At 37.0% G+C, this 19,893-nt stretch overlaps 1 protein-coding gene across 1 annotated transcript in view; it reads left to right on the top strand.

Annotated features, from left to right (window-relative positions):
* The window catches only part of NR5A2 (nuclear receptor subfamily 5 group A member 2), an 89,082-nt gene that overhangs the window by 56,139 nt on the left and 13,050 nt on the right, over window positions 1-19,893 (top strand). The window contains exon 6 of the mRNA XM_026087906.1: window positions 3,498-3,645. Coding sequence (XP_025943691.1) covers window positions 3,498-3,645 — 148 coding nt within the window. The remainder of the gene's footprint in view (window positions 1-3,497; window positions 3,646-19,893) is intronic.

Here is a 19,893-nt window from a genome sequence, read left to right as displayed (position 1 = left end):
TAAGTAGATGAAAGTCATTCAGTCCAAAAATCTCAAAAGATCTGTGGCATGGGCTGGACGTGCTGGTTTATCACCGTCACGACTCAGGTAGTTCTGGGCATGCCTAGAGGTAGACAGTTTGGCACCCAAATTGCTGGCTGAAGGTGGAGCTGTGAGGACCTAAACCATTAAGTTAGGTGGCAGCAAGGTGGAGGTTTTCAGTATCTAATTTTAGAGTTAGACACTGCAGTTAGCAAATGATATAGCCACAGCACAGCCAGCAATATAGCATATATAGCAATAGCTGTACTGATATTAAACAAGCATGTTTAAGCACCAAAAGTACAATCACAATCCCTAGAACAAGCAGCAGGGCAAATTATTCAGTGCTGTTCTGTCTACGCTGCTTTGGTACCAAACTAACCCAATTAAACTTCTATTAATATTTCTTCAGTATTACCATATTCATCACACAAGACCCTGTGTGCTGGTACCTGAGGAATTCACACCTCTATTTGACTGTGCAGGCATAGCTTAATGCCCAACATTTTACTTTTGAATTAGGTAATGTGGAAGCTTCACTGAAGCTTCTGTTTCAAAAATGTCAGTCAACATACCATCTTCAAAATCAAAACCGACTGTACAATGTCATACTATTAATTGTGAAACAAAAATCATCATTTTTTTCAGTTGTGGGTTTGGTTTTACCAAATGAAATTCATGGTGCAATATTAGGTAAATGCTATGATTTCGGTATGCAATTTATGTTGAAGATTCAGGCTGTTTTGAGCTTTGCTTTTTAAAAGCATTTTTAATCATGAGTTGGAGGCAAACAAATTATTGCACCTTTTAGTATCAATTTCTGTGCACAGGACCAAGCAAGCAGGACAGCACACTGTTTAATGTAACCACTTTTTCAGAATAGACATTAACTGAGGCTTTTTCATGCACAGTTGATTTTGTATAAACTGATTGACACCTTTGGGGGTCATCTTTCCACTGACTCATAATTTTGCTCACTCTTGAAAAAGGCTTCTGTACACCCTGTATTCTCTAGTTAAAGCTGAAAATTCAACTCATCATATTTACACAATAAAAAAAAAATCCATTCGGCATTGTTTTTAATTGCAAATCCTACTCAAGGGACCAATTCTCCTGCTTAGGAGGCAGCCCTGTGCCTTCTACTAGAGAACCAACTGCAGTCAATTATGGTAATGAAATGTCAATAAATATAAAAATTTAATACAGCCTGCTCTTGGTGAGTGGCAGATGAGGACTTGCCTCCCAGACAAATTTGCTGGTGCTGCAAATATTAAATGCACCTGAAAGAGTAGCAGGTTGCCTGAGAGCTCTCCAGTAGAGGGATGGTGGGAGATCCAGACACCTTCTGGGTTTTTCCATTATGGTATAATCGCTGCAGTAAGGCCAGTCATGTTCTTGACATCCAAATATCTTAACTTATTATTATGAAGTGAATAGCATATCCCCCCACAAACTGGCAGCTCAGTGAGGGATTTTTGAGTTTTTTTCCCCTTAACAAAGCATTACAGTTACAAAAGGGAAATTAAGTTGTGAATGAGTTGACTCTTGTATGTGAACAGCTTCTCAATAAGAAGTAGTTAAATCATGTCATCGTATTAAAGCGCTCTTCCAATAGAAAGTATTTGGGGTGTGTTACTATTTTTTACTTATTTATGTAAGTATATATATTCTTAGATATATATATAGAGAGAGAGAGAGAGAGATAAATACCAAATTAACTCGATTAACTAGTTTATGAAAGAAAGTATGGCTGGGAGTCCTACAGACTACATCTTAGTTTTGTCACATATTTCTTTGGCCCTGAGTAAGTAATTTAATGTCACTGCTTCAGTTTTTCCAGGTGTAAAAGAGGGCAATAAAACCTGTCTCACAGAATACTTAAGCATAATCACTTGACTTCATTAAAATGTAAGCACAGATCTAAGTGCTCTGCAGAATTGGGGCAGTGTTATTCTTAATATCCACACAAAAAGTGTAACTTCATTTTTCTTGCGCAGTTGCCTTCAATCAATGTCTTGGGAGTGCTAAGTGACATATAAATAAAGCATCTTATTTAAAGTCAGTAACCTATTGATTATATTAAGGTTATCACTAGGAGAATTTATTTTAGTTCCTTGCAATCACTAATCTATCTTTCCTGGTTGAAATGTTGACAGGTTTAAAGTCAGGATTTTTCTTCTTGTTTTACTCTTGTTTATGCTTGGGCAAAATCAGTTCAATAGTTTTAAGATCAAAAAAGGGTGTTTCAAAATACAATGTTCCTTAACAATTATTTTAAAAATTAGATTTTAAGAGATTAGTGACAGAAATATAAAATTTTGCAGTATGTGTCTATATTTGTGATACCTGACCATTCTTTATTAACTTCTTTATTATGGGAGGCCTCAAAGACAGGATTAGAGCAGTGATACCTTTAAACACATCATTAACCCAAGTGTGCACTTACCACTGTGCTTGGTCTCAGTTTAGAGCCAGGCATAGTTTATGTAATCATTTTATATGATTATATGAAGTATGGTTACCAATTTCCATGTTGTTATGAAGGTTCCTAAAATGGAAAAGCTTTGCAAATACTAGAGCAGCCAGGCAAGAAGGACATTTTTGAAACCTGCCAATAATCTGCTTAGTGTTAGTTGGCCAGGAGCAATCTGCCATGGAAGCAAGCAGTGCCCTGGCTGTTCCCCAGGGCAGCAGCGCTTCAGAGGCACACGGGACATCTAATGGTCTGGTGAGAACAGGGCATCTCAGCTGAACCAGTTCCTGAAATCACAAAGCTGCTTCGTTCACTGCGGCTGTTGAATGGGACGTTGTGCCTGCAGCTGACCTGCGTACAGCTCCTACTGCTCCTCCTTTGTTCATGGAGGAGGAATTCCCAGACCAAGTCCGTCAGAACTAACTCCAGCAAATAACCAGATTTTGTGTAGCCAAGGAGAAAAGAAGCCATCCTCACAATACCTCTGTTTCCTGTGGGAACACACAGATGTTTCTGGGCTTGAACAGATGTTTCTGGCCAAGTTGTGGATGCTGGATCATTTCCCATGAATACCATTATATCCCTCTGGACTAATACAGCCRGTGTAGGCATGAAGCCCACTTCATCAGTTTCCCTCCACAGGATCCTACAATTACAATGAGAACAAGAGACACCGAGTGAATAAAACAAACTGATACAGGACACCGCTACCGGTGTCATAAGCAGTAGTCATATATAATGCTTCTAAAAAAAGCTAATGCAGACAAACAAGCATTCACAGTGATGTGACATACCATTAAGATATATGGTTTAATAATATTTTCAGTGTGTACTGTTGTGCTAAAATAGGTTTGTATATAAAATCATCTTGACCTGATGACATCATTAAATTGAGAGTGATACTTTTATCCAGGAGTATCCCAGTTATATGGGATTGCTTGGCACATTCTAAAGAGATTCTGTGGGTCTGATAATCATACAGAAATATAATTCTCTTTTACAGGTGGATTATTCAGTAATAGCATCTCAAGCTGGAGCCACCCTCAACAATCTTATGAGCCATGCACAAGAACTAGTAGCAAAGCTTCGTTCCCTACAGTTTGATCTACGAGAATTTGTATGTCTCAAATTCTTGGTGCTGTTTAGTTTAGGTAGGTAAATTCTACTCTTCATACACTACTTACTACTGATATTGGTATTATTTGTTATAAAATCTTCTGTTTTTATTTATTTTCTTGGAAAAAACAAAATACAACTTTGAAATATATTTTATGAGGTTCATAGTAATCTGAGGATTATCTTTTAAATATCATTTGCAGGAAAATTGTGTAGCAGGATTAAAAGTGGAATTCTATGGAAATGATTCCTAAAACCTTTGGAATTTTTATATGCTGTCTGTATGCGCTTTTTGAATATCCCAGAACACAGATAAAATTCTATTATATATTCTAGAGGATAATGAAAATATAGAATGGCATATTTTCTATGATATTGAATGTAGTCACATAGAGCAGATGGAGATGGGATATGGGTGAAATATACCTATTTTTTTAAATGTATTTTAATGGTAAGTATAAACAATCTTGTTAGCATATTGCTGTCACATTGCAACACATAAATCAGGAAAGTAACTAATAGTTTTTAACAAACAATGAAAGGCACTGTTAAAGTGCAAATTAATGGTAATAGTTTTATGACAGGTCTAGCTAGGAAATAACCTTTAAATGGAGGTTGTTTTGTACTAGTGGAAATGACTCAGAATGGGAAAGATACCTATGCAGGACAAATTAGTTAAACCAGAACCTTCCAATGAATCAGTCAAGAAAAATCACCAACACCAGGAATAGAAAAGGGATTAAGGAGATGGATTCCTATTGACTTCATAGGAACAGATTTTTCTGTCTGTCTTCTGTTTTAGGTTTGCACTCTGTTGATTTAATAAAGCTGGTTTAAATAAACTTTGGCCAAGTGAATTTTTATTTACTGGCACACAGTTGAAAGAAGAGACTTAAAATCATAAATAAGATCAGATTCAGCCACCCCTACATAGCTAAAACTCCATTTTTACTCAAAAGGTATTTTGTGTGCAGAGACTGAACTGTTGAGCCAAGAACAGCAATGAAAGAAATATCAGCATTGGTGACATATAGTAAAGCTTTTCTTTAATTTTCAGTTTAAAAAAAATTCTTCTGTAAAGGAATAAAATTCTACAAATACATTCGTATAGTACAATTTCATTTAAACTAAAAGCAGCAAAATGTTTTGGTTGTATTGTAAATTGTCAGTTATTGTCTTAAATATGTCCTTGTATATAGTGTTTACAGAATTTGAACCTGTTTTGGAAAACTTTAGATGAAGGTCTTTTTAAATGTAGGTAGCATTAAAAAGAGATACTTAGTAGTATATGACATGTAGAAATAAATAAGAAGTATTTAAAAAATTAAAACAAAGTTAAAAGCATTAATTTTAATGAACCATGTACATTCCAAATCCCAGGAAGACATGATGGATTTATCTGGTAACTATTAACCTTTTGTATTCAGGGTTTTGCCTCTTCCCGTGTCTTAGAATCAGAGATGGAAAAGCAAACCATCTGTTGCAGAAATTATAATGTTTTATGAATTAATTTGATGAAAAACAAGAATTCATATTTCTTAATTCCTAACAAGTAGGTCTTCCAGTCATTGGACAGGGGTACAGAAATGTCTGAAGAGCCTTGTAGCCTTTCTCTGATAAAATATTTAGAGAATTCCTGTCACTTCAGGGATATTTTAAATTAGCTGAATAAGGGTAGTGCATCTGGAAAATGCTCACATTTAGGTGGCGCTTATATTTGATGACTTTCCTCAACATAATTTCTAAATGAAATAAAAGTATTCTTCCTTTAGCTCTTATCCTAATTCTGCAAGGTGATGTGCTCAACTTCAAAAGGAGTTGGGCAAGTATATGTTGCAAGCTTGTACCAAGCCAGGTTATCCCATTCTCATCTCGTTTATGCCACTGCAAAAAGAGCTAATTCTGCTCCTAATAGGAGGCTTGTAGGCAAGTCACTTGCATACAGAAATGATATAGCTAAGAAAGGTTCAACACCTTTGAAACAGATTAATTCAATATTTAGCATACTGCATAATTCAATCTGCTAATAGCCAAAGCTAGATGTTATGCTGCAAAGAGTAGAATGTAAAGATATTATCACTTGACCCGCAGAACTAAGGCTAATATTTAATGAGAATCATGACAAAACTGAAATGAAAAACATGGAAACCCTTTCCAGCAAAGCACAGAAGTTTGTTCCCAAACATATGAATGAATAGTCTGACTTAAGTTAGTATGACTGCTCACATCCTTCAACTGTTTAAGAGTCAGGTTTTTAAAGACATGGAAGTGCCTAACAATGCTGGCAGACATCCAACAAGATTGTCAAAACTAACTAAGCATCAAACTCCTACTGAAATAACTGGGAGCAATTATTGTACCTAAGTATCTAGGCACATTTGCCACATATCTACGTCTGTTAGGCATCTCAATAGAAAACTGGTCTTAAGGCCAAAAATACATCATTTAATCAAAACAAATTTTTCAAAAACCTGAGCTGGCTCTTATTGAAAATCTGGCCCTATAATGTTTAATGAAATAAAAAGCACTTCAAGACATACCAGACTTTTTACATTTCTAAGGATGTTCATGCCACCGTGTTAACCAAAAACCTTATACTATTGTATAGTACATACATACTATCTATCTATCTATATACACACATACATATATATAGTGTGTATATATATATATATATAATGTCTTATATAAAACCTCTCAAAGGCAATGCGAAGTCAATAAGTCACAGAATTAATTTATTAAGAAGGCTGTTAGTTTTTTATAACTGTGCAACTATGAGGCTGCCTTCTAAGGCTGTTCGTTGTTCATGGCTGTACTGTATAGTCTGTATCTTCACAAGATTGCAATCTCCTTGAAGGCAAAGAACTTTGTCTTTGTCTTTTTTCCAACATTTCAGAAGTGATTAGCCTAGTAAACTAAGAGTAAAATAATGTTCAAAACCCAAAGCACATACATACAATTTTTCAAAATACAATTAAATCATATCAGTCTTGCTTGCTAGATTTTAAATATGAGAGGTAAATTGTTAGTTATTTACTCGTCAGAGGTTCCAAAGGGTTTGTACAAGAAAACGCTTTTGATTGATAGCAACATTAAAGAAGAGGCTGTTGAAGTTTAGACAGATGCATTTGTATTGTAGTCTTCATGGCTAGCAGTGCACAACTCTTTCTGCAGTCACACCGACTCCACACTAATGAGTGATACCGTCCAGGCACATGAGTTCAGGACCTTTTTCCAGTGGTTGTCTAGTCTGTCTGTGCCCATCTGACCAACACTGCCAAGTGCATAATGATGCAGCTGACTCAGCGATTATTGGATAAGACAGAATACTTTGGTAACTAATTTCTTAGACAGTGTGACATTTCCTTAGTTTATTTCTTTCTAGTATTAATATATTTAGAATTAGGTAACTTTTAAATTTCCTCCATCAGTTATAAAAATTCAGGTTTTTTTACAGCCAGGCAGTTCTTACCTCTCTGTACATAAGAGAGTCCCCTTTCATGACTGTGGATTTTCATAGATAAGTGACTGTCTGTCTGTCCACCATAAGTGGTTCCTTATGCCATCAGCACAGTCCTGGCAATAGTCACTGCCTGTCTCTGGCAATGATGAGCCCATCACACCTGAACTATTGTTCTCAGCAGATAATCAGTTCAGCTGAATCAGTCCTTCGCTCTTGTGCTCCTACAGGGTGAGAGTCAACAGGGAACAAATCAGTTCTTACAACCAGCACAATCTCACAATCACACTGGGGATGACGGTCTTGACCATGATTGGGGTACAGCTCAGTTTCAGACTAACAAGAGTCTTGTTTCAAAATGACATTAAATCACCAGCAGAGACCCCCTCCTTCACAACTTCACTGCACCATCAGCAGTCAATCAATTATTCTGTCAAGCACAGCAAGTTTGGACTAAATTTAAATTCTATCACATTACTCTGATAGCCATCCACTTACATGATCTACAGAGCAACATATTATACTAATCCAGCAGGATTCTTTTAGAGACTCGCAATCTTCCAATGAGTGAGTCCTCCAGCTGTGTACCTCTTCTCTGCACATAAATGAATATGTTGCTTTCCTCTCTCACGACACACCAGAATAACATTATGCAAATCAGCCAATCTGACTGACACCCAGGATCACAGGCAAGCAAATAGAAACAGGGCTTGTGATCATAACTGCCCTTCACAGCTTTGGCTGGATGTGGTTATGATATGATAATCATACCATATGATGATATGATTGCTAACCTGTCTTCTAGTCACTTCTTCCCCAACTTGATCTCTGACAGACATGACTGAATTCTTGCATCCAAGATCCATCTTGGCTGCAAATGATACACTAGATGCTGATTGAATGATATATTTGATGCTGATTGAACAATATATTTGAAGAGGAACTGGACTCAGTTCTCAAAAGCATCTCATTGCAAAGGAGCAGTCCCTCCACCAGCATGATTCACTTGAAAGAAATCTTCCATTTAGATGGCTTAGAAATAGCAATTTCTGTTATCAATCTCGATTTCAATTATCTTGAGGTATTAGCTTGCTGTAAGGTAAATCAGGACATCAGTTCTGATAGCAATGATCTCTACYAACCTTTCTTTTGTTGAGGGCTACATCATAATTGCAAACCCCACAATATGCCTGTTTTGTGGGAGCATCATTCCTGTGATAAAGGCACTCTCCCCTTAATTCCAAGTAAGGAAAGGGCTGAAGTGAAACTAATTAATGTGGACACCAAACCACAGTTTAACTTGGGTATACCAGCCAAGGTTTTTTCACAATATGAAGGTCCTACAGATAAAAAATTCAGCAGCTCAAGAGATACACAAAAACTGGATTTTCCTGACCTCTTACTTGCATTTGGCAGGCTATTTTCAAGCAGAAAGAAACAAGACAGAGCCATGACGATTCAGCAGTTATAACTGTACAATTGATGAAAGGTTAGTGACCAGGCACACATTGCAAAACTGGGAAGGAAGGAAGAAATCTTTGAGACTTGAGTGTTAGCCCTACTTTTTATGCTAGTTCTGCAGGTTTTACATTTATGAACTCATCTCCAAACCATGAAAAGAGCATATCTTTTCTAAGAAAGCTGCCTTTCAGAGAGCTGTATAGGTATTTATCAAATTTTATCAGTTTATCAAATTTCCAACTAAATGAGAATAAACATATCTGACTTTCCCAAGGCTAGCCAAACTGAAGGTAATAGCAATTTCTTTACCCTAATCCCAGAGCAATAAAACTAACTTTTCTATAGTGCATGGTCAACATARTCCACAGTACACATTATCAAAAAATAGACCTAAAAATAAGTAAAAAATGTTTCTTTGTCATTACTAATTGCTGTTTTGAATCAAGATATACTGCATGTAGAAGAAGACAATGTGTCAGTTTATTAGCTTTTTTGAATTTTCGTTACTGAATTTGACATTAGTTTGAAAATTCTCTTATTATTATTTTGTCCTAAATTAGGATTAGAAATTTGAAAAGCTCCTCTGTGCTGTTGATTAATGTTTTTTAAAAGGAGACAGTGACTAAATTTCATCATACATGTCTGRGTATTTTTGCTTTGAACATCTGATTATAGCTGGGGAAATTATTTTTGTCTTCTACTTTGTTCACACTTCTTGTATTTGACAGTGCCATTGAGCACTGAGGACAAGCTGCTACCCTAGATCCCCTCTCAAGTCAATGGAGAGGGGGATTCCCTTGATTTTCTTGGTAGGTTTTCATATAACAGAGAACAGAAAAGCTAGGTTTATAAAACCACACAATCAGCAGGGCTTGTATTGCCCAAAATAATTTTTAATTTGTTAAAAAATTATCCTGTTTCAATATGATGACACCTCTTTAAAAATACATACCTTATTAATTGCATTACATTCTTTCTGAATATTTCTGCTTAAAGATTTGGATCTGGTAGACAGCCCAAAGCTGTCTGCTCCCTTTGGAGTCGACAGGTCTTGCAAGAGGAGGCCTAGTCCAGCCCTCTGCAGAATCCAGTGTATGACACTGTCAGCTCTCTAACACCTATTTAATAATAATCAGCATATACAGAAATGGTGATCAGCTACCCAGTGACAGCAATCATCTAAAAACAGCAAGTGCTAGCTACAGACTGCTTATCTGTAGCACACAGTACAAACTAAGTTACAAATAGATGAACAATTAAAAAAAAATTCAAAAATAACCCTCTGGCCCATGCATTCCAGCTTGCAGAGAAGAATACATGTATTTTAGYAGCAAAAAAGCTTGATAGTTAACAGTTATTAAAATTCTCTGATTCTGGAGCAAATATAGATTGGTATACTCTTCCAGGGGGAAATCTTGGCCTCACTAAAGCCAAAAAGTTTCCCACTGGTTTTACTGTGACCAAAATTTGTCTCACTGCTTCTTTGGTTTTTGTCCTATCACAAAATAATGCTTAGATCAACTTTTCATCAATTAAATTTGCTAAATGACTAATTTTAAATAATGCTTTAAGAAGCAAATGAGTGTCTTATATGGTATACTTTCTATCATCTTCTGATGCAACAGATCTCTTTTCTTTTTGGCGTCCATTATCTTTATAGGCTGGTCACTTAACCTGAAATCAGCTGTTGTTTTCTCTTTACCAAAACTTCCCATTTGTCCTGCTAGTTTTTATTATCTGAACTCAGCAAGGATGATTTGTCAAGCCTCCCATCAGAGCAGTTTGTAAAGTGAAATGCCAATAGGAAGAAAGTTAGACATCATTTGACCCATGTCCAGGCACTTGTCTGCCTGCAGAGCTAAATGCTGGAATAGGCAGCGGCTGACTGGTACTGCTCTCTTATCACTGTCAGGACACAGATAAATGTACTTCATTTAAGAAACGAAGGCTTTATCAATGGGCAAATAATTGCAGAGCCACTATTGATCTCAGATCTCACTTAACATGAGACAAGAGGGACCTGTAGAAATGGTAAACACGTCAGCGCTATGTGTGGCAAACAATGGGCTCTTGCTTAAACAGAAAAAGGGACATCATTTCAAGCAAAGCACAGTGTTACTTACTTAAGGGGAAGGCTGTGGTCCCCTAACTAGGCGATACATCCATGCTCTTTTCTTAGATTAATCTTTTCTTGCTTTAAGCTCTCAGGTGTCAGAGCTGAAACGGGAGGAGAATAAACCCCATTATTGGGCTCCACCATTTGCTCTTTTGGAAAACTTCCTATCAAGATCTTCATGCAGATGAAACAGGCTGAAATGAAGCACTTTGTGAGACAGACTCTACTCTCACCATTCACAAGACTAGTAGGAGCTTCCTGTGAACATGCATCCAATGAGAAAAAAACACAAAGCCTACATGTGCTCACTTTCATTTTGTTCCATTAATTCAGATCAATGCAGTTATCAAACATTCTGGAGTTGAAAATAACATTTTAAATTAGCTACTGCCTTTTTTGATATACTTTATGTAACATCATTGGTCTACCAGGAGATTTACAGAAAAGCACGAGCCTGTGCTTCAGTAATCCTGCAATATAAACATACAGAAAAGATGAGGAAGAATCTGCTGATTGCAGCAGTAAACAGTGATGAAACATTGGGTTGTACGTATTTTCACTTCAACAATTTTTGCTGAGAGTTTAGTTTGGGGTATCACATATGCAGATGGGAAGATAAGTGTGTAAACATCAGTTGGAAGTAGTATAACAAAGGATATTAATCAAATTTGGTGGTATTTATAATGCATAAGGGTACACAAACAAAGAGAATAGTAGAATGAAACAAAAGAATTAGTGTGGCATCTGACAAAGAGGGTCTGAAAAGGAAACAGGAGACAAGACCGGAGAATTAGACAAGCGCTAATTTGCGCGTGATACAGTGATGAAGGCATAACCTAACGAATTTCGGCATGTGGCCCTTTCTTGCAGCCTGCCTAATACTAATACACCATATGTTAAACAAATATGGATCTGCCTTTTACACTTTCTGGTGAAAGAGACAGCACTATCTCTCCAAAGCTCAGTCCAGTAAACACGGGAACTTGCTAAAAACAAGAATTAGCCAAAAGGTGTCTGCCCCCCACCATTAGGATATTTTAGTATCAGAACTTAGGAAAAAGCTGATTAAACTACCAGGTGACAGACTCAAAACACAAGGGGGGTAGCTCTTCAACACAGCATATTATTCTGCTCTTGTTGCAAGATGCAGTTTGGCAAGATGCAGTGGAGGCTCAACATTTTCATGGTTACCAAAGTCACTTGGAGAAATTAATGGAAGGAAAATCCATTGAAGGCTATAAAATACAAAATCACTACTTCTGTCTCTTCCTAACTTCCAATTGCTCAACCCTGATACAACTGCTCCTGGGAAGTATTGCTCCATGCTTTTCTTCTTACACTGTTCCCCAAGGGCATAGTCCCAGTATGGCCATTCTCATATTCTCTTTGGGAAAGTATTGTAGTTTTTCAGAGACTCTATTTTCCTTGCTGTAAAATGGGAAAAGTGGTTCTTTAGCAGGATACTAAGAAGCTCACAGATAATACTGCTGTATTTTCACATAGCATCTTCAGCCACAGGATACGAAGTAGGTGCTATGAATTTGAAATGAAAAGTATTGCATGACCAAGTCGTCCTTGACAAGCCAATGCAAGCCTGTAATGCAGCACATGTCCAGAGACCGAACTTGGCATCATACATGCATTCACTTCTTATTCACAGTCACAGTACTTACAGTTTAATGCAGTCTTATTCAAAATGGCCACTCTGGTAGTTTTTACTTTTGATAATTTGTAAATATACAAATACTGTTACACCTGGTTTTATAGGTATATTATTTATAATACATATTTATACCTCAGCTGATACTATGAGGGTGTTTTATAAAATCCATTGGCAGTCTTTGTTATATATTCATCCATTCTATTATCCAAGTGCATTTCTAAGATTGCACCTAGTGAACACCAATAAGCTAGTGGAATATCCTGGGGTTCTGTATGATTATCATTCAGCCAGGGCTTTTAGATTTCCATGGATTATATTTGAATTTAGAAAAATACTTACTGTACAGTTTCAAATCCAGGCTGATATCTCAACCCTAATGTCTAATTACAGTAAGTGTCTAAGGATAATAATGACAAATAAATGTTTCCTAAAATTTATGTAATCATTTGGAATTCAGAAAGGATCGTACAGTATTCAGGAGGTACGACTGTTCAATATTTATACCATAGAGACGTGGCAGAAGCAAATAATGGTACATAAAGCTGACGCTTGTCTTAATTAATGCAGTGTAATAGGTGTTGGGGTTTTCTTCCTAGTGAACAGAGCAGTTTAGCAATGACCAGATATAACTCACTCTGAAGTTTAGAGTTTAAATCCAATCAATATGTATTTAAAACAAGGGAGGGGACTGAATATAATTTGTTATTAGATGACAGCTGACTAATAGATAAAAACAAGATTTATTTAAGTATGTTTTTTCCGTATACTGGTTTCTGACAGAATATTTGCTGCCTTTTGTTCACTTGTACTGATAGTATTTTGAATAGAAGACTTTTTGAAATTAATGTCCCTTCAGATAGACTGGGAATGAAAACTAGAGAATGTAAAATGAGATATCAAGCAAGGATGATCCTTTCACTGTGACAAACTTGTTGCTCAAGTAAAACAATTATTAATAACATTTGCTAATTTTATGATTAGGAATCCATAAYGGCAGATATTTTTAAACATCCATGCTCTTCAAAAGTTTACAATCTAAATATGTCATGAAGGATAGGTGTTGACTGGCAGAGAATAAGAGGACAGGCACAGTCCCAGCACACCTACAGCCAAGGCTAGTCTTTTAAGTGTCACAGCAAACAGAGCTTTGAGAAGGGATATGAAGAAGGTGAATAAAGAGATTTTTGGGGATAGCTCCTATTAAGCATGAGAGTCAGAGTGGAGAAAGCAGAAAGGTGCTTGATCTGGAAAGGCGGCAAGCGGGCAACGGAGATGGTAGTATGGGCAARCCAGAGGCAGGAGATGAACTCTGGACACTGGGTGATTGATAATAGGTAAGGAAGAAACCGCTAGTAAAGGACCTTGAAAGTGAACACAAATAATTTATGTCTGATGCAGCAGAGAAAAAGGAAGATGCAAAAAGGTGGGGAAGCAATGAGCTCGAAAAGGTGTCTCAGCAGCAGCATTTGTCAAGGCCAAAGAAAGAAATGCTGTGGTAACTGAGATGTAATATGATGAGGCCACATAGTATTTGTTAAAAGTTTAATCCTGTAAACAATGGCTACTGTGAGCAACCAGTGGAAGTCACTGAGAACACCTTTGTAGGATTAGATATGTTATATCAGCTAATCAATAGCTTGGGGTATATATGGCAGACGAATGTAGCAGACAAATTTAAAGGTGACAGCCACTGACTTTTCTGAGCTCATTGAGCTCATCTCTGGACATACTGGAATCTCTGTCTCTTGATTTCTGAAATCAAGATGAACGTTTCTTTGAATTGTTATGGTACACCTCAAGCAAAAGTTATGGATTTGATGCACAAGCTACTAGATGGAAATCTATGGCTTGTATTGAGCAAAATGCTAATGCAGATAATGACAATGACTGTACGGGTCCTCTTTTCCCCCAAAATCCGTGAAAGTTAATTTCATAAACAAAATGTTTAAATTTATCATGAGTCATCTAACTTCACTGTTTTTACAAACTTTCCTCGRTTTGCCAAGTTTGAATTCTATGACTTCTAATGTGAGCCTGCTGTCAGCCATCATGTACAGTTCCTTACTACTGCATGTTCCCCATCACACATGTAAACTAGGGATAACTCTATTATAAGAGCTGGTGAGGRTCAGGAGAACAATTAAAGAGCCAGTCCATTCCTGAACCATTTCACTCTTCTCTGGGTCTCAAGCAATGTAGCCAGGCTTCTCCACCCTGCTACTAGAAGAGCTATTCCACTTTTTTACTTTAATCTCTGGGAAAGAAAACAATTGAATGTGGATAAAAAGTCATTTTAGGATCATATCATGAGGAACTTTTTGCATTGCCCAATATAGAAATCAATTCTCTTGTCTCTTACTCTGTTTCTGACTCCGTTACTGACTATGCAGCTTTGAAGTCTCTTAAATGATATATCAAGTATCCTAGTTGGTAAATGAAAACAGTTATCACTTATCTTTGTAAATAGTAGTGAAATTCACAGTATATACAGTACTATCTACAGTACAACCAAACTGAAATAACATTGTTTAAAATATCTATTGATATCATAACAAAGACCAAGGTTAAAAGGAATCTCATTTAAAATATCTTGAATAGATTTTGAGCAAAGTTGATTCTTCCCTTTGTAAATTGCTCAACAGGAAAGGAGTTGCTTGCTGTATTTTCATGTGAGGGACTAAAACTATGCAAAACTTTGTAAATTCATCTTTTAGGAGACTATTTTTAGAAGTGAATTTGGCATTGTGTGCAACATGCAGGATAAGGTAGATTTTCTTTTGCCCTGTTCTTTCACGTCTCTGCTTTTCCTGAATTCTTTATAGAGAAACAAAAGCAAAGACCTCTTCCCATCACTTTATCTATCAGAGTCAATAGCAAAAGCCAGATAATTGAAAATAAGTCCTGATTCTCAAACTACTTATGGGTGCTATATGATGATGTATGGATTGAAGACTTTGATAAACTATCCTTTGCTTCCTGAAAACACCTTTTCACCAAGCTGACAGATTTTAGTCCAGCCTGCCATGCATGTTCCAAACATTGTGCAGGCTGTTGAAGAAAGCAGGACAGCATGTATCTTATAGTTAGTTATCTTTCTTGATGAAATTTCCAAACACTTATTTTTTAATATTTTGAAGGAAATACATTATATAAAGGGAATGAAATATGAATGCTGTGGCTGTAAGTTACAGTTAAGAATTAAACCAGTATTTTAATAAATAAATCTTCAATCATTTATCTCAGCCTGGATGCTAGAGTCGTGAATAATAAAATTCTTACAGGAATTCCAGAGATAGCCTTGTGTTTCATGGCTGATTATGTTTTTTGAATAAGCTACACTAAATTATAGAGAAATTTAATAATCACTGTTGATCTGTCCTGATTTTATTTCATGAAATGAAATGAATGTTACAAATTCATCCCTCATGTAACTGTTGAGTACAATGGCATTATTCAAGACATGAATTTGATCCAATCTGATTATTACTGGTTTATGTCGTTTGCTTGTCTGACAGCTGAAAGCCATTGGGGGGGGGAAAAAAAAAACTGTCTTCAGCAAGTACTTTTTGTTTTTATTTTTTTCCTAAAATGCATATTTTAGAAGGTTTTGAAATAGCAATAGGATTAGATGCTTAAGAGAAAATTAGGTCTTTTTTTTTTGTTAGGTACCAATCTTGCAAGTAATTAGAAACATGGGTACCAAGCACTGTTTGTATTCAGTACTGCTGCCTTTGTGTGGAGACAGTGGGGATTTCAGAATAACACAATCAGTGTGCTCTGCAATCACAACACCAAAGCACTTTTTCTCTCTCTAATATGTTTATAGAATACTAGTAAGTATGGCATTTAAACAATTCCTGTAAGGGGAAAAAACACCTCGAAAGAACCCAAATTTACATTTGTCTCTGTTTTGGAATTTTCTGTCCCATTATTAATATACATTTTATATGTTTAAGGTGCAAGTCTGAATGTATTTTACATGTAAGAGAGGAACTATGGGATTATACAGAATTGTTTTAGCTGCTATTGACAGAAGTGACAGAAGCAGCCACTTCAGTGACTGCTTTTGGTAGCCAAGTTTCCCAGCATAACATGGGAATAAACAGATATATATTAAGATAGAAAGATCTATATGAATGAATGAATATACTTAAAACTTGAAGCTAGTAGGACCACCTGATATTTTTAATTTGAGCATGTGCTTAAATGCTTCATTGAATGGGGAACATACTAAAAGAGGATAATGGTTACATTCGCTTAGTAGTTGTTATAGCAGACTGCTTATTAAAAACTTTTATACTGGAGTGTATGGACTACGAGCTAGGACCCACTCCTCACTGGAATCAGGGCACTTAGTTCTACTTAAAAACATACATTGCAAACAGAGGGTCTTACCTGAAAGTTCGTGTTTCCCTGACCGTCAGCCATTTATTGGAGACACACTAGGCCACGCCAGCCCTCCCCCTGTTTCTCTTATCCCTCTGATGCTTTGCAAGATTGGATAACGGAAAAGAAAGAAAAGTTATGGCTGTCCCTGAGTGATCAAAAATAGAGATGTGAAATACTATAAAGAAACAATGAAAAGAAGTAAAAGGAAAATTAAACAGAAGGCCACAGAAAAAGAAAGGATCTGCAAGAGTGATGAGAACAACAGCAGAAGAGGCCAATCTGCATTGGGCAAAACAGGAATCAAGGGTGAAAACTAGGGACAGCAACGACGTGGAGCAGAGGAACAGGCAGAGGGAGATTGGAGGAGTTCATACAGGAAAGGAGGCCAGAAGATAGGGGAAAACAGACAGGAAGGAAAGAGAAATTATGCAACTGTGATCAAAGCCAAGCAAGAGATGGAAGGGGAGGAAATAGAAGCAAACAGGAAAGAAACAATGAAAGAAAATTCAGAAAAAAACTTTACAGCTCAGCCTTCAATACAGCTGTGATTATGAAGTGGGAGACAGACTCTGACTGTGCAAAAATGCACTTTTTCCCAAACTCAAGGCTTGGAGCRTGTCCCCCCGATTTCTGTGAAATTACATCTCCTGAGGCCCCTCACAAGCCACCCCTGAGATTAGACGAACCTCGCAGAACAGGGATTCCCTGTGTTGCCCTGTGCCTGCGCAGAGCCATCGAGCACAGGGCAAACTGAAATAGCTGCAAAAGCCCCAAAGCAGTCCATGTGCCTGGCAAAAGTTTAATCTTTGCCAGGTCATCACCTTAGGGATATTTTTAAGCATTCTCTTTATAAGACTATTCAAGAATTAATAAGGAAAATCCTACTTTTAACATCATCCTCAGTACTGGGGGTGGGTTGATACATATTATAAACATATTCCATGGCGCCACTGCAGGCCAGGTGAAGGAGAGTCTCTTCTCCAGAGATAACAGGATTTCAACATCAAAATGGGGAACAACACTGCATCGAGCATCTCCCCTCTCTCCCAACACCAAAAGTTGTAATAGAGATCAATGGCTTGCTCAGGACAGGGCCAACATCATCCAATCTTTCACTGGGGGAAAACCCATAGCCCAGGCAGAATAAATGATGCAGACTGTCCTCCAAGTCCAGCCGGAGACAGTCTGGATGGGTGGTAGTTTGGGAAAGTCCGTTCCTCTTGTCTATCTCTTCTGGGAGACACTTGGCTTTAGAGAATGGAGTCACTGGCAAGGTTGAAAAGGACAAGAATCAGGCTCAAGTCCCTTAAAGAAGTTCTGGAAAACAACATTGCTCCCAGGAAATATTCTTTCACTGCTATGAGGTTACTGAGAACCGTGTTGCCTAAACTGTGCATTATGCTCCAGCTAGCCAGCTAACTCTAACCTGGGTTTCTTCCTCCCCTTCTTTTCTGAGGCAGGAAAACAAGACCCTCACAATTAACTAAAAACATAGATAAAACTACCAGAGATGAGATAGAGAGTAAAGAGGGAACTGAGCATTTAAAAGCATTCCTTCTAAAAACCACAGTGGGCAAACTGTAAAATTCAGAGATCATTGCACCCCCTTCCCCAAAAACGTGGCAGAGACAGAAGCAGACACTTAAAAGAACTTTCAATTACTTACGTGCCTTTGGCACCCTTTCAGGATGCTGGGGAACTGGAAATGGCTGAGGTAAATGTATTTTCTCTGCATTTGCCTTTCTTGACAAAACAGCTCCAATATTTTGATCTCAAGAATAATCAGCTCTTTCGTGTTTCCTTTTCAACTAGCTGCAGACTTTTGCAAGTTAAAAATTAATGACAACTTCTCTTCCTCTTTTTTTTTTGAACATAACCTTTCTGTGCTCTTTTATGAAAAAATCCTTTTTCCTACAAGCTTTAACTATTAGTCTAAACTGCATTCAAACCACCCTCTCTCTCTCTTTCTGCAGTAACACTCAAAACAGTTTCCACCACAGCAAAATAACCGGGCTTGTAGAAACCATTATTTTGAAGATGAAACATTGTGTTGTGTCCTTTACCACTATTACAGGCAGTCAGTCTGTTWGAACATATTGGGCGATTATAGACTACTCTTTTCAGAGAAAGCCATGGGTTTTAAGTTAGCAGTAACCATATATCAGTTCTTGAGATTATGCCATGATTTACTGTCACAGCATCATGTATTCTCTGATTTTCTGCCTCCTATGAAACATTGTGCTTTCCTTTTCTATTGATGTATCAACTATAATAGTTACAAGCAGCTACAGAAAAATCGATAGTGAACTTTCATTACTGTGCACATAAAGAGAACCATGCTGTGAGAGCACCTAGCTGTTAAATAGTCACCAGCAGTAAGGTGCACTATAAACGTCTGTTATTTTGGTCTAAATGAAGAATGTCTGAATTTGAAAGGTCAGATATCTAGGATTCTTGACACCACTGGATTCTATGTCAAGTTTTTCCAGTATGTGATTTTTTCTCCAGGTGTCAAGTTTGATTTGTCTTTTCTGTGCTGGGATTTGTGTATTTTTTTAAACCCAAAGCTGACCTAAGAAATGAATAGCAAAATAAAATATTGCTGGGCTATACTTTGCTGTAAGCTAATTAGGTTTGGTTGGACAGTAGTACGAATTGTGTTAATATTCATCGATCTAGTCTATATCATGAGCTGACTTTGATTAAGGCGAACAGGCCAATAATCTCTGAGTTAAACTAACAGCTAAAACAGAGGTGAAAAAGTTACCACAGACTCAGATGTGCTCTTAGGACTGTGCAAAACACTGAGTTGCTTTTCAGTGTACAGATTGGAAAAAATTAGTGTAGTTTTTGGTTTAAATATACGTTTTTGCTTCTGGGAACATGTTAACCTCCAGTCAGTGAATGTAAATCAAGAAAACCAAGAAACAAAAGTAAATGTAAGAGTATATTGCCTTGAATACACTCAGGCCACTTGGAATTCTCCAGCAATTCAGTATGAATTTCTGCAAGGAAGGCAGGCAAATTCTGTTGCAAGATTTAGTGATTACCTTGGCATTTTGAGACTATGGTAATGTACAACTATGAATGCACTTTTTATTCCTGAATACCTTAGAATTTGAAAGTCTGTACATTTCCATGAAACTAAAACACAAGGATGTACACGTGTATTTACATGAACTGTATCCCACCAA

The sequence above is a fragment of the Apteryx rowi genome, unplaced genomic scaffold (assembly GCF_003343035.1).
Source record: "Apteryx rowi isolate R43461 unplaced genomic scaffold, aptRow1 scaffold_74, whole genome shotgun sequence".
NCBI lineage: Eukaryota > Metazoa > Chordata > Aves > Apterygiformes > Apterygidae > Apteryx > Apteryx rowi.
The sequence above is the reverse complement of the archived record's forward strand: the minus strand, read 5'-3'. Positions and strand labels throughout refer to the sequence as shown.